General features: G+C 47.1%; 1 protein-coding gene across 2 annotated transcripts in view; it reads left to right on the plus strand.

The window, feature by feature from the left end:
- Positions 1-1,124: 1,124 nt before the first annotated feature.
- The window catches only part of NOS1AP (nitric oxide synthase 1 adaptor protein), a gene marked incomplete at both ends in the record, with an annotated part of 262,475 nt that continues 248,531 nt past the window's right edge, over positions 1,125-15,068 (plus strand). For both annotated transcript variants that reach the window (XM_080920099.1, XM_080920098.1), the window contains one exon: positions 1,125-1,229. In XM_080920099.1, the coding sequence (XP_080776225.1) occupies positions 1,125-1,229 (105 nt within the window). The remainder of the gene's footprint in view (positions 1,230-15,068) is intronic.

Below are 15,068 nucleotides of genomic sequence, written 5' to 3' on the forward strand. Positions count from 1 at the left end.
CACAGAATTTTGGAGTTCTTTCTCCCTCTCCCTCTCCCTCTCCCTCCCTCCCTCCACTTCTTTTTAAAAAAATCACTAGCCAGTTAAAAAAGTTTAATTAAGGACGTAAGAACATTCTGCAATTTCTTGTCCCTTGTGCAGCCTACTCCAGTCCTCCAAGGTTGACGACTTTTAAATATTTAAATTCTTCCCAAAGAAACCCTGCTGAGCCCCCGAATGCAAGCCACACACCCAAAGGGACAAAAAGCACTGGAGACAGTCCTCTTATTTGGCTTTCGCCTTGATTCTAAGGAGAAGCGGAGATCTCTGAATTAATGCGGCCCAGACCCAGGGTATCTGGGACAGATCTCTGGCCTTCTTGGGAAAACAAAACCCAATAAACAGCGCTGCTCTTCTCCGGCTCCCCTAAACAAAACAAAACAAACACATGCTGGGCGATGCCGTTTAGCCGCTACTAGCTGAGCGGACTGCGCCTGGATCGTCACGGCCCAGTGGTCCGGCCAGGGCGAAGTTCTTCGGTCCCGGCTCGACGCTGCGGGGACTTTCACCTGCGGGGCGCGCGCGGGGAGCGGGGCGGACCCGGTGGCGGCGGGCGGGGCTCTGGCGCGCGGGAGGAGTCGGCCCGGGCCCGCCCCGCAGGAGGAGCCGCGGGCTGGCAGCCGATCCAGCGTCTCCGTGACAGGCACCCTGCTCCGCCGCCACCGCCGCCGCCGCCGCTGCCTTTCTTCCTCGTCCCGGGCCATGCGCGCCGAGCTCGGGATCGGGCTCCCGGTCTAGCCCCGCTTCGGGCCGTGCACCCTTCGCTTGGCGTCCCGCCCCGGGGCTCCGCGCCGCCCGCTCCCGCCTGCCCGGCCGCCTGGCCGCCTCCCCGTAGTCAGAGCGCGGCCACCGAGCTGCTCGCGCCAGCCGCATCCGCGCCGCCCCTGCGGATCGGCCCTCCGGAGGCTCCGCTCCGGGTCCCCCCCACCCCCGCCACCTCCTGGCACCCAGGCTGCCCACCTCGCGACCCGGGTCCTCGCTGCCGCCTCGCCCAGCCCCACTGTTCTCTCCACCGGGTCTCGCCAGCTCTTTCTTGTCGCCACCACCGCCGCCCCCTTGGAGCAGCGGGTCCGCCGCGGGTCACCATGCCCAGCAAAACCAAGTACAACCTTGTGGACGATGGACACGACCTACGAATCCCTTTGCACAACGAGGACGCCTTCCAGCACGGCATCTCTTTTGAGGCCAAGGTGAGGGGCCACCGGGAGGGCAGTATCCCAAGGGGGGCAGGTCTGGGTGAATGGGATGCCACCGGTCCTGGACTCAGAGCAGGTGGGTTAGGCCTTTCTCAGCTCTTGCCAAGAACAGCTATAAAAGAGCACCTGCAAAGTTTGAGGTGTACTGTCCCATCCCCTTCTCCTACCTGCAGACACCTCATCCTTGCCCGCCAAGGCTGGATTGAGTTACTTCCCGGAGAAGCCATAGTAACACAGCCTGGAGGTCTGGTTCTTTAGAAAGCTTTAAGGAAGCGCTGGTGTTATTTACCTGCCGGCCTCCCATGAGAGAGGTGCTTTCGGGAGGTCTTTTAAAAGAAGAATGCCCGTCTCCTGACCGGTTTAAAATATTATATATATTCCAAGTAGTTGGGTGTAGGTGTTAAAGTTACTTCGCAAATGTCTGCTTTTGCACGACGCTTTAGCGTGTGCCAGTCATTGGTGTAGTGGTGGGGTGAGACCTGTTTTCTAGTTTTGTGGTGCACTGTTAAATCTCAGCAGTTGCTGATGAAGAATTTAGCCCAGACGACTGGAATTTGCAGGGCCAAGGCCAAAGCCACCCCTGGGGGAGGGGCGGAGTGGAAACCTTCTCCCTGGACCAGTGGCTGTGCATGAGACAGGCAACCCTGTGACCGTGTGCTACCTCTCTGTGTAAGGAATTCCGGCTTCTGAGACTGCAGCGGAGTTTCCCGGAATGGTCGTTTCAGTGGAAAAGGCTTCTACTAGTGATTGGTGCCCTGTCCTATCTATAACTTAAGGAAAGGAAGATGTTCAGTGTGCTTGTTACTAAGATTTAAGGGAGCTCTGTATAGATTGGGTTTGGATGGTTTTGAGAACAAGACTTGTGACAAGAAGGCAAACTTGCTCCATTCTTTTCTTCAGAGACCCGCAGCTTAGCATGTTGTGCAAGGACTGCTGTCAGGTGTCAATTCCCTTCAATTGGCAAAACATCATTGGAGTGTCAGTCAGATGCCCAGAGGTCATTGGTCTTTACACTTCCTCCCCCCTTCTCATGCAGATGTATGAATTGGTGAATCATACCCTCCCCCAAATCCCAAGTTTCTCATTCCTGTATTTTAGAACTAGAGTTGTTACCCCTTCACCCTATTGATGTCAAAGTCTGCCTTGGAATGCAGAGCTGGATTGCTGAGTGTAGTTAGGACTAGCGGGGAGCTGTCAGTCAAGATCCTACCTTATTTCTCTACCTCAGAATAGATCTGGTTGGCCTGAGATATGGAATGTTTGGTCGAGTATATGTTTGGCCCTATGGGTTTGGTAAAGCAGCTTGTTAAAAATGTAACTTTTTATTGTGGTTAAGATTTAATTGTCTTGGATACATATACACTAGGAAATTGACTTTCTCTTGCTTCGGTTCCTCAGTGTTCTATTAAAAAGATTTCTTATTATTTTGAACTGTGTGTCTCTGTGTGTGGTTATGTGCATGTGAACAAAAGTCCCCTGGAGTTGAGAGGCACTGGGTCTCCCTGGAGCCGGAGAAACAGACCCCTCTGAACTGCTTGACGTAGGTTTTGGGAACTGAACTCAGATCATCTGCAAGAGTAATGTGTGTGTTCTTAACCACGCACTGAGTCTGAGCTGTCTCTTCATCCTGATCAGAGCTTTTTTCCCCAAGAACTAGAGGGAAAAGACTAGTAAGATCTACAACTTTTTATTTTTATTATCTTTATTCTTTCCTCATAGGCCTCTGCATTTGGTTGCAGCTAGGTGTCAAAAATCTAATGTTTATACATACAAATTGCAAGAAAAGCCTAATTCTTAGTATAATCTGCAGTTGGAATGCTGAGGCAGGAGCATTGCCATGAGTTGGTAGCTTGCCTTAGACACATAGCCTTATTCAGAGAAAACCAACCACCCAGCCAACCAAATAATAGTTTTAGACAAAATAGTCCAATTCCTCTATGGCTAATTGTAGCTTGATATATTTATGGGAAATGCGTAGCTTTAGTGAGTATTCAGGTGACCTAACAAGGCCGTTTGCAGTCCTTAAGAAATACTGAGCTTGAGGCTTGGTTCCAGTTTGCTAGATCCCACTCTCCCTCCCCCCCAGTACTAAACATGCAGTTTCTTTTCTGAGCAAATGTCTGGGGGCTGCGTGGTGTAGTTTCTATAGTAACTCTCTGGATTCACAGACAGTAGTGGTCAATAAGAGGAGGAGCCATGACTGGTCTGAGTTGTTTTCCCAACACAGATCTGAAACACAGGGGGCAGGCGCTCAGCATTGACAAGTGTGGAGAGGACATACAAGGGTAGGTGAGGCTTCTGTAGGCCTAGGCTGACTTTAAGGACTGGCTTCTGATTTCTAGCTCTGGCATATTCAAATACCGTGTCAGCTAAGACCTGTGCAGAGGTGGAAACAGAAGATCATCTCTATGTCTGCCCCCCCCCCCCACCTCCTGACCTCAGCCATGCCAGTAAGTGCCACCAGTTAGCACCCTCTGTTAGCTAGATTTCACCTTTATTGAGCAGTGTCTATCCCTAGGAATCTGCCATCACGGGGATTTCAGGGTTAAAGCCAAAAGGCACACTTGCTCCTTGTTTTGGAAAAACACAGACTGTAAGATGCAAATGCAGTGTTGCCTTGTTGGGTACCTTGGAAAAGGAGCCCAAGACTCCCTTTTCCAAGGGTTGGCAGCTTATCAGAAGCAACACTGGATGGAGCAATTCTCTGGATGTATGCCTCTCCTTTTTCAGAGTTCCATGGAGACACAAAGATTTAGGGTTACCTGGGAAGGCATGTCCCTGGCTGAACCTCCGTGTACTTAAATACACATACCTTTGGTTCCTCGGTTGGTAGAGTGCTTGCTTGCCTACCATGCAGGAAGCCCTGGGTCACATCCTCAACACCACAGGTCTAGGTGTGGTGGTGTATGCCTGCAATCTCACTACCCAAGAAGTGGAGAGAGGAGGATCTGGGTACCAGAGACTCTGGCTTTGTGCACACACCCCACCCCAAATGCATATCAGGACGAAGCCCGAACTATGTGCTTACCTGCAAGGCCTCACTTAGGTCTCTCCACTTTTTTTCTTAAACCAGGCAAGTCTCCATATATCTGTTTCTGTGAGCTAGAATATAGTCTCAGGGAGGTTGCTGCCTGCCAGGGTCCGAGTTGACAAAGCTAACATTTGGACTCTTACATCCTCCTCCAAATGCTTATATATTTGGTAATTTCTCTTTTTATGTCTTACTTACATGCTGCTGATTATTACATTGTAAAGTACTAATCCCAAAGACTTTTCATACAAATAGCGTTGGGTATTCTCTGTTTCTCAGGTGGAAACTCAGAGATGAGACCCACAGAGGTTGTAAGCATTGGATAATGAAAACTATTTTACATCAGTTGGGCTTTGGTCACTCTGGCGGAATACCCAACTCATGTAACTTAAAGAAGAAAAGGTCTGTTTTAGCTCATGGATTCAGATGGTTCAGTCCATGATGGACTGGACATGGTGGCAGAGGGGGACCTGCAGGATCACTCACATACCTGACAGGCAGCCCTCGGGAGGGCAGCATTCAGGTGTTTACTTGCCCACAGAAGCAAATTCTGCACTTGGATGGTGGGAACCTGGGGCAGAAGTCACCCACCTCATGGCATAACAGACTTTCAAAGGCGGAGCCTCATTATTTCCTTTCTGGAGCTAATACCCACTTTGTGAAGTTTCTACTACCCCCTGAGATAGCGCCACCTACTGGCGATACGTGAGTCTGTGGGGACCACCGCTGCTGTAACTGCAGGCTTTTCCACCTGAGCCAAAGTTCCTGAAATAACGACTCTGAGATTGAATACTTATGACTAATAGCCTAGGCCATGAACTTGAGCTTGTTCCCTGACTAGCTCATGACTTAGCCCATTTATTCTATTCTAATGTCCGCCAAGTGGCTAGTTATCTTGCATTAGTTTCATGTAGCCGTCTTTATCATCATGGTGAATCTCATCTATGCCTGACTCTATCCCAGAATCCTTACTCCTTGAAAGGCCTCCCACCTCCTATTTCCTGCCTAAGCCAACAACTTTTTTATTAACAGGTGAAGCTTCCATAGAGTACACAAGAGATTTTCTCTACATATTGCATTTCCAAACCATAATGTATTGAACACTTATGGGTCCTACATTGTTCAAGCCCCTATTTCCTTTGATCAGTACCCTCCAGGGCATTTGATCCCTAGACTGTGGCTACCTAACCTACCCCTGAAAGAGTTGTTCCTTCTGTATGCCTAACAGACACTGCCTGAACTATGGCTCAGACTGTCAAAACTGAAAGGCACCGTAGCTATCTAGTGTAGACTTACTTTATGGATGGAAATTGAGGTCCAGAGAGGAAGTCTTGACCCAAGGTGCAAAACCACATAATAACAGAACTACCCCTAATCTTTGGATACAATTATCTGTTGCTATCTAATAAACAACCTTAAGACTCAGGCTAGGAACAACAGCTGTGTATTTTGCTAATGATCCATGGCTTGGGATTCAGGTAGGGCTTGGCTCATCTGTGCACACAGTGAATATTTTGTTGGGTTCATTTTATTATTTATCTATCTATCTATCTATCTAATCTATTTATTTATTTAGGATGACCAGGCTGGAAAGTCCTAGACGACTTTACTTATGTGGCTGGTGCTTTAGTGGTTCTCTTTGTGACTGTTGTAGCTAATGTCTGGCTTATAGTTCATTATAGCACGGTGGGTCTTTTGTTCGGTAGCTGGCTTTTGAGACGGGGTGTCGTAAGAGAGAGGGCACAGCTAAGGTTTGGCCCTGTGAGTTTTACAGGATCTCTTCTGCTGTCTTTTGTTGATCATAACTGACTACAGGGGTATAATAACTGACTCCATTTCTTTTGATGTGTTGAGGATGTGAATGTGAGTTCATATACTTGTACATGCATGTGGAGCCCATGGGTCAACCTAGAGTATTGTTTCTCACGTGTTGTTTACATTTTCCCCCCTAAGATTTATTTTTAATGTGCATGCGTGTATGTGTGTGTGTTTGCTTGTATGTGTCTGTGAACCACATATATGCAGTGTCAGCAGAGGCCAGATGAGGGAAATGAATGAATCCTCTGGAGTTACAGACAATCATCATGTGGGTGCTGGGAACTGAATCTGATTACCTGCCAGAGAACTTGTGCTCTTAAAGCTGAGACACCTCTCCAGCCCTCCACCTCATATTTTGGAGTTAGCCAATAGACCAGGTTGACTCATGGCCAAGCCTCAGCAATCCTGCTGTCTCTGCAGCCTCATCATTGGGGTTACAAGCATGTGTCACCATTTCTGTCTTCTTAAAATGGGTCCTGGGGACCACACTGAGGTCTTTATGCTTATGTGGCAAACACTTTGTCAACTGAGCTCTCTCCCAAGTTTCCCAAGCCCCACTTCTTAATGAGGGAGTGTCAACATCAAGTTGCAAAATTGCACGTGGGGGCGAGTGATACTACTGATGCATAAAAGTAGATGGGCCAAAGTCCTAATGGACAAATCAATTTCTTTTCTTCTCTCTCTCTTTTTCCCTCTCTCTTTCTTTTTAAAGATTTATTTATTTTATGTGTATATTGGTACACTGTAGCTGTCTTCAGACACACCAAAAGAGGACATTGGATCCCCATTACGGATGATTGTGAGCCACCATGTGGTTGCTGGGATTTGAACTCAGGACCTCTGGAAGAGCAGTCAGTGCTCTTAACCACTGAGCCATGTCTGTACCCCCCCCCCCAGCCTATTTCTACCTTAGTAGTAAATTTTATGATTTAAGGGCATTTGGTCATGGTTCATTTGCCCTAAATATCTTAGACCTTCTTAGTGGCCGAAATTATGCAGCCATGCATAATGATGGTTGACCACCTATATATGGGACTCAAATTAGACTCAACTTACTGTTTAGTGTTGCTTACTCATAATGGTGCTTCAATGCACAGGAACAGTCAGTGCTGTTGCTGACTATAATTACCCATGTCCTCTTCACACGTGTCACCTGGGTGCTGCCTATAGCTTCTTGGGGACTTGTTAGTTATCCTTATCCTTATGCCCAAGAAGCCTCCTGCTTTTTTTTTTTTTTCTGCCCTACAGTGAAAACTTGATTTCGGATACATTTCTTTTTTGGGGGTTGGGGGGACCTTCACTCTTCATTGGTGCAGTGTATGTATTTGTGTGCATATGGACTCTGGGGTGGATGCCCTGTGTATGTGCAGCAGATGCCGGCTGCAGAGGCTAGAGTTACAGACAGATGTGAGGCATCTGGTGTAGGTGCTGGGAACTGAACCTGGGTCCTCTGCTGTCACCTGGGCAGCTATCTGTCCATCCCTCCTTACTGCTTGAGACAGGGTGCCCCACACTGAATTTCTAGCTCAACGATTTAAAGAGCCGTGCTGGTCAGTGGCTTCCACGGATCTGCCTGTGCCTGTTCCTGAGGACTAGAATCCACATGTGTGCTGCTGTTCCTGACTTTTCATGATGGCCACTGGTTGATCCAGACTCAGTTCCGCAAGCTTGCACAGCCTGAACTTTACTGACCGGGCTATCTTCCAAGCCCCCTTTCTTCTTTCTAGTAGCGTTACTGGATATGATTCATGTACCGTATAATCCACCTATTTAAAATGTACAACTCAGTGATTTTTTTTTTTTTAGTATATTTACAGACATCCATTGCTGCACTCCGTTTTAGAACATTTTCACCATCTCAAAGGGACCCATGTCTCCAGTTCTAAACCATCACTATTCTATATTCTGTTTCTAGATTTTTCTATTCTAGACATTCGACAAGTTTAAACATATAATACATATGATCTTTTGGGTCGGAAACCGTCTTAGTTTCTTTTTCTGTTGCTGTGACAAAGTGCTTGACAAGAGCAACTCAAAGGAGAAAGGGTTTGTTCACAGTTCGGGTGACAACCCATGGTGGTGGGGAGGACAGTCACAGTGGCAGGGGCTTGGGGGAACTGGTCACACTTCCATCCAAAGATGAGAAAGAGGAAGCGGTGGGTGCATATGTGTTGTGCTGCTTTGTGCGTGCTCTCTCTCTTTCTCTCTCTCTCTCTCTCTCTCTCTCTCTCTCTCCCTCTCTCCCTCTCCTGTGAGTTCAGGACCCATGCACACAGTGAGGGCTGTGTGTCCTGGCTCCATTTCAGTCTCCACAGGGTCTTTGGGTCTGCATCCCTCTGTCTCCTGTGTTCTCCACAGATATGAACACAATGTCCTACATGCATAAAATGTGAATGAATGAATGATTAAATGTAATTTCTTAGCTGTTCCGTGAGGACTGCCAAGGTCCTCCCTGGCCAAGCCTCCATGGGAGATGCCACGTTGGTGCTAGGCTCTTCCTGATTGCTCCTCTTGCTTTAGTCCCTCAGTTCTTGGTCCCCAGTAACTTAGGCACTCTGTCATGGTGTCTAGTATTATCCTCCCCACCCCCATTTTTTACTGTGCCAGTTCTCAGTAAGCTTTTGTTTTTTTCCTGAATGAAAGAGAAAAACCCCATGATTGATGTGCAGTGGGGTATTAGAGTTTGAATTAAAACAGATGTTTGATTTCAGAACTAGGTAATTATCATTTACTAATTGTTCTTTATGTTTAATAAATGGATCCCCCACCCCCATTTGCTTTTTTTTTGTTTTGTTTTGTTTTTTTTTTTTTTTTTTTTTTGAGACATTGCTTCTCTGTGTAGCCTTGGCTGTCCTAATACTAAGGGACTCTGTAGACCAGGCTGGCCCTCAAACTCAGTGGTCCACTTGCCTCTGCCTGGAAAGTGCTGGGATTAAAGGCATGTGCCACCACACTTGGCTTACTTTGTTACTTTATGTCATATAAATTTGGTTGGCAAGAGTGCCTAGCTTAGATTCAGGAGCTGGAGCTATGTGGTTTCGAACCCTAGCTTTCTCCCTTACTTGCTATATGACTTTGTATAAATTCCTTAACATATCTCTTCTAAAAGGGAGGTTCCACATACTGTTTGCCCCATAAGGGGCTGGGAGGGGGAAGGGACTGTCCACGTAAAACCCTAGCACAGTGGGTACTGAGTGGGCTGCTGTTATCATCGAATTAAGTTCTACAACTTGCAGTTTGTTTCATTTGATTGATCTGTAGACAGTTTAATCCACACAGTGGCCGTCCAATGTTGTCTTTTCTAACTGTGGGGTTTGGTAATGGATTATCTTTATTATACACGCCCGCTTTAAAAAAGAAACCAATCTAGCTGCGGAATTAGTCTGAGTCTTCAAGTTGCAAATCAGACATCGAGACTGCTGCGTGGGCTTAAAATAGCTGTCAGCTTTCTTGGAAGGGGGCGGGGAAGGGTTAACCGGGTTCTGGTGTAAACCCCCATCACATTTGTTCCAACCTTTTAATCCCTGTTATGATTAGAAATCACTGCTCTTAAGTATGGCAAGCTGTCTGTCGTCACTTGCCTTTGAGTTTCTTGGGTGAATATTTTTTTAAGCAGAGCTAATCTAGGCAGAAGGAATCTTGCAGCCTGGGATTAATTAATACCTTGCGATGCTTACATTTCCCTTTTCGGTTTTCATGCTCAGCCCCATGTTTACTTTTAGTAAACATCAGAGCAGCTGGCTTTCGAGTTAAGAAGGCGCGTCTAGCAAGTTCCGTGCCCACAGAAAGCTAAATCCCTATATCCTCCCTCCTGCGTGTAACCCAGTTGGTTTTCTGTGGTAAGATTTGGGTGTCATCTGAGAGCTGAGGGCAATGGCTCCGCCTACACAGTCTTACTATTAAAACTAATTGTGTGCTGTGCGCGCATGCGTACATTCACTTGCACTTGGCACATACAGGCGTGTGCTGGGTCTGTGCATCAGATAACAACTGTGGGGAGTTGGTTCTTGCCTTCTACCCGGTTGAGGCAAGGTCAGTCTTGTTTCTGCTACTTACTTGAGCATTCTCCTGGTTAGCTGGCCCACGGACTTCCGGCCGATTCTCCTTGTCTCCACCCCTCATCTCTCCGTAGGAGGGCTGGGATTATAAATGTGTGCCACCAAGTCTGGGTTTGTATGTCAGTTCGGGGAGTCAACTTCCTGTCTGCAGGTTAGTGCTGCAGTCACTTTTACCTGCTAGGCCATCTCCCAGGCCCAACCCCCACTTATTCTTGAAGCCACCACCTGGATGACAGACTTGGGTGTTGAAGGAGACAGTCCTCACGTTAGAGGTCCATTGGGTGGAAGGCGGAGGCGGCCAAGAATAGAGCGTGTCCCACCCACGCAGAGTGAATCGAGAACATACTGATTTCTGTTAGCTTATGATCAATAAAGCAGCTGTTCTCAATCGTGGGCCTCTATCAGAACAATCTGATATTAGAAAGTAAAGAAGAAAGCCTCCAAACCCAGGTTCTCGGAGGTAGCACGGGTGACACTGTTTAACGTTTTCTGTGCTGTTCTGATCGAGTGTGTGAGCCATGGCGTTAGACGGTTGCTTCTCAGACGTACTGCTAGTTGCAATATCTGGGCAGTGAGATAAAACAAGAGAAAAAAAAATGACGGTTGCTGCTAGGACCATGTATTAAAGGTACCATGAAGAGGTAGTGGGTCCTCTTGGGGTGGGGTCTCCTGGAAGTAAGATTGCCGGGAAGGTGTCTTTGACGATGATACAGGAACCCGGGCTCCTGAGTCCTGCCCGGATGAGAAGCCCTCCTGAGCCACGTGTTCTCATTGTTCCCATGTGCTGTTCGGTGCCAGTGCGGACCCTGAGCAACAGGTCGGGCCAGTTGACCTTGGCCTGAAGCTGCGACTGGAATGAAGACCTTTGGATGCCTGTCCTGAAAATGCCAGCGAGCAACAGAGGCAGGAACACATCTTAGGTTGTACTGTGAAGGTGGCAGGTTAACACCCTGGAGACAAGGCCTTCACATCCTGTCTCCAGCTGGCTGGCTCTCCAGGGGACCTGGGCAGTCATTCCAAAGCTCCTCCCACTCAAGGGGCCGGCCCAGGTTTTAAGATGTGTGACGTCTTTGTCTCTCTCTCTCTTTTTTCCCCATCTTTGGTACCTTTTTCTCATTTTCTGCGTATTTGGGCTCAGGTGCTTTGGCATCACTAGTTTAGTCACTGCCCATGGGTATCAATCCTGTACTCCTCCAGGTGCCCCTTTAACTGGAGAGTCAGAACAAAGAAGTTACTGGCACTGTGTATGTGTTAAATTAATAACAGCACACGTGTGCAGATTCCTTTCTACAATATGGAGCACAAACGTTTCTCTCTCCATCTCCAGTCAAAACTTCTGAAACTTAGAGTCAAGAAAAAGTGTTTCTTTTTTTAAACAGTTGATTATCTCAGGTATTTTGTAACCTCGACAGAAAGCTGATTAATGTAGCCGAGTAATCCTAGAGATTAGTTCATAGTACGGGCCTAGCCTGGGGCACTGCGATTTTTGTCTTTTATTTACTTATTTATTTTCGCTGCCACTTTGTATTTTTCATTTGTTTTAAAGGATTTTTATAACTGTGACCTTCCTGTGTGCTATGACTTTGAGATTGGCATCTGTTTTATCTTTCCATATTTGTGTTGAGAATTTTTGGTTCCTTGAATGAGGACAGTGTTGTGGAAGTGTTTTTTTTTTTTTTTTTTGTTTTGTTTTGTTTTGTTTTGTTTTGTTTTCTTCCTTTCTCTTTTATATGGGATTTGGGGATTGAACTCAGGCATCAGGCTTCTATGACTTTGCCTGCTGAACTGTCTTGCTGGAACTCAACTTTTTATTACAGCAGTAGTTTTTGCTTTGGTACCGTATCCCTCCCTGGATGGTACATTTCCAATGCACAGAACGGTGCTTGATGTTCTAGAGACATGTGTTGAATGGGCAAAAGACCGAAAAAAGTTGGTATCATTGAGTGCCTGTGAACTCTTCAGCACATTCTCTTGGGTGCCCTTGTCAGGAGTGGGATCCTCAGTGTGTCTCTTGTGATTTTATGTATGTGGGTGTTAAGTATGCATGCCTGGTACTTGTGGGATCCAGTACAGAGAGTTGGTTCCCTAGTTGTGAGCTACCATGTAGGTGCTGGGGCTAGAACCTGGGTCCTCTGGAAGAGTAGTCATTGTTCTTTTATTGTTGTGTTCTGAGTCAGGGTTTTTCTATGTAGCCTTGGCTGTCCTGGAATTCATTCTGTGGACCAGGCTAGCCTTGACCTCAGAGATCTGCCTGCCTCTGCCTCTTGAGTGCTACTATGTTCAGCGGAGTTGCTGTTCTTAACCAGTGAGCCATCTCTACAGTTGCCTAAGATGGCTCTTTTGCAGTGTCATAATTCCATCTTCTGTGCCCAACCTCATTGTCATCCGATGAGGCTTGAGTTCAGTTTACACAAATGGTTTGTGGAGAGGAAGCAGTGTTTGACTTCTGCTCTTTGACTTGCCCTTGGCAGGGTGGTGAGGCTCTTTTTGGCAAGGCTCTCCCTGTTGAAAAGGTGAGTTAGTTTGTGACCTGAGGCCAGCTTTGTTGTTGGAGGCCTAGGATGATGAGTATCCCAGCTCCCTGGGGAGGTTTATGAAGCCGGTCAAATACCGGCATCTCTCCTTCCTCCATCTATTGCTATTGCAGCATTCCATTTACACTCTTAGATTCCCTTATGTCTTTGTGCAGCATAGGCTCATAGAAATGGTTCCACTTTCATGCCTCCTATAGCACCGACATGTAGCAGCTGCCAAGACACATAGCGGTGGCTGAGGTTCAGCGAGGATCTTGCTTTTCTCAGAGTGAAACCGACAGGAAAGCTCTCAGGGTGTCAGGCATCTTGTGACAGTGATGCCTCTCCCTGGTTCCTTATTTCCCTCTCCAGCAGTAGCTTTTCCTTAAAAATAAGCCTGAAGCACACACTTGAGGCTACTGACTCACCTCTTCTAAGGGAGGAGTCTCCTGCCTGGGATGTGGCAGTTGGGAAGGCTGTCCAGCCAGGTTTACATTTTCCTCTCTTTAATAAGAACTCTCAGCAGGGAGCTGGGTCTAGAGCGAGGGCACGGAATCCTTCTGAACTCGCTGCAGAGCCCATCTCTCCTCTTGTTGCCTCAGCAGCCTTGGACAAGTCTCTTCAGTTCTTTGCACCCCAGTCCCCTCATCTGTAAATGATGGAGTAGAGTCAGTACCCTAGTCTCAGAGTGAGGCTCTAAGCCCCTCCCAACTCCACTTCTCTGGGGCTCTCTTATTCTTCTGCGTGCTCTGCAGATCATGCGCCCTGGCCCCGGCCAAGTGACATCCCCATAACTTCAAGCTCACATATTGGTTGACAGATCAATTAGAACAAACAGCCAGAGTCCAGCAAAGCTGCTCAGGGCTCACAGCGTGGGTTCTGGGTCTGTGTACCAGGCCCTCAGGGATCAAGATGTAGTGGAGGGAAGACTGGTGTTTTTTTCCTCTGGCTCTTTGTCAACACGTGGCTCAAGTAGAAGTACGTGCAGGCAGAATGGATTCTCTACGTAGCTTAAGTTCTTTAATATTTATACCTTTTATTGCTTTGTGGTGTATGGTGCTGTGCCTGTGTGTGCCTGTGTGTGCCTGTGTGTGTCTGTGTGTCTGTGTGTCTGTGTGTGTCTTGTAGGCTTCAGTTTTGTCCTTATTAGAGCCAAAGAGAGGATTTGAAAAGCAGCAGAACACTATATGGTCAAATTCCACAGAAAGTAAAAGTAAAAAAAAAAAAGTTGGAGATAGGATCTTGAATTCTAACAAGTTCAAGCAAAAAGAAGCCAATGTGCGTTTGCCACCCCGAGGGGCTGCCCCAGGGGCAAGGGCTTGACCTTAAATTGGGCATTTATGTCCCACAGTTCAAAAGTCTCGCTCTTAACCTTGTTGCTCCTAAACCAAAATTTTGTCTGACAATGTTTGCAGTCTAAAGGAACCTTATGTTCATCCAGAGACCTTACAAAATATGGTCTCCTTACACCCATGGCTTCTTGTTTCCTGCTTAGCTTGGAGGTGGGGCTCACATTATAATTTTTGAAAGGTTCCAGTGTGATTTCAGAATGCATCCAGATAGCTGCAAGTGTGCACGCACACAGAATAGGGGCCTTTATGCTCAGATCTGAGTTATTGAGGTTGTCAAACCTGATTTATTAGTCCAGAGTGCCCTTTTTATGAATTTACAACGGGATGTATAATTGACTGAGATACTGGATACACTCGGTGGATATGAAACCAGCTCTTATCTCCCTGCAAGTATGGGGGTAGGGGTTAGAAGGGGGAATGAGACATTTTGGGGAATGTCTAATGGCAGCTGGCCAGAGAAGCTTGATGTATTCATTGTATAGACACTTTCCTAGTTAGAATCAGTCTTCAAAGTCTCTAGGTCAAAGCTCTCTTCTGCAGTTTTGATTAGGTACTGCCAGATACTAACCTTTTAAAAACATGTTATTGATTGATTGATGTCTCACAATGTATACTACCCAGGCTGGCCTGGAATTTGTGATCCTCCTGCTTTAGCCTCTGGAGAGCCACCTCTCCCTGTTCTGGGTCTGTGCCTTTTGTGCAGGGTTGAGATCTGCTCCCTTTTCCCTTGGGATAATGCCTGCTTTACCCACCCCCGATTTAATGCTGGGGATCCCGTCTAAGCTCTTTCTTATGTCTTTATTGGTGTTTGTAAGTATATAGCTTAGGAACTGGTTTGTCTGCTGGGTGGGGGCATGTCTCCCTCTCTCTCCCTCTTACTCGTTCTCTCTTGTTCTCCTTCCTGTTACTTCCTATAGACGTTGTACATGTTTTTGCTGCAACTCCGGAGCCACCCATTTCTCTAGGAAGACCTGGTATCTTGTTCAACAGTGGTGCGGAAGCACCATCCTTGGCACCAGGGGTGCCCATTTTTACTGCATAGCCATTGTGTGGTGGTGGAG

Source organism: Micromys minutus (assembly GCF_963924665.1).
Source record: "Micromys minutus genome assembly, chromosome: 1".
Lineage (NCBI taxonomy): Eukaryota > Metazoa > Chordata > Mammalia > Rodentia > Muridae > Micromys > Micromys minutus.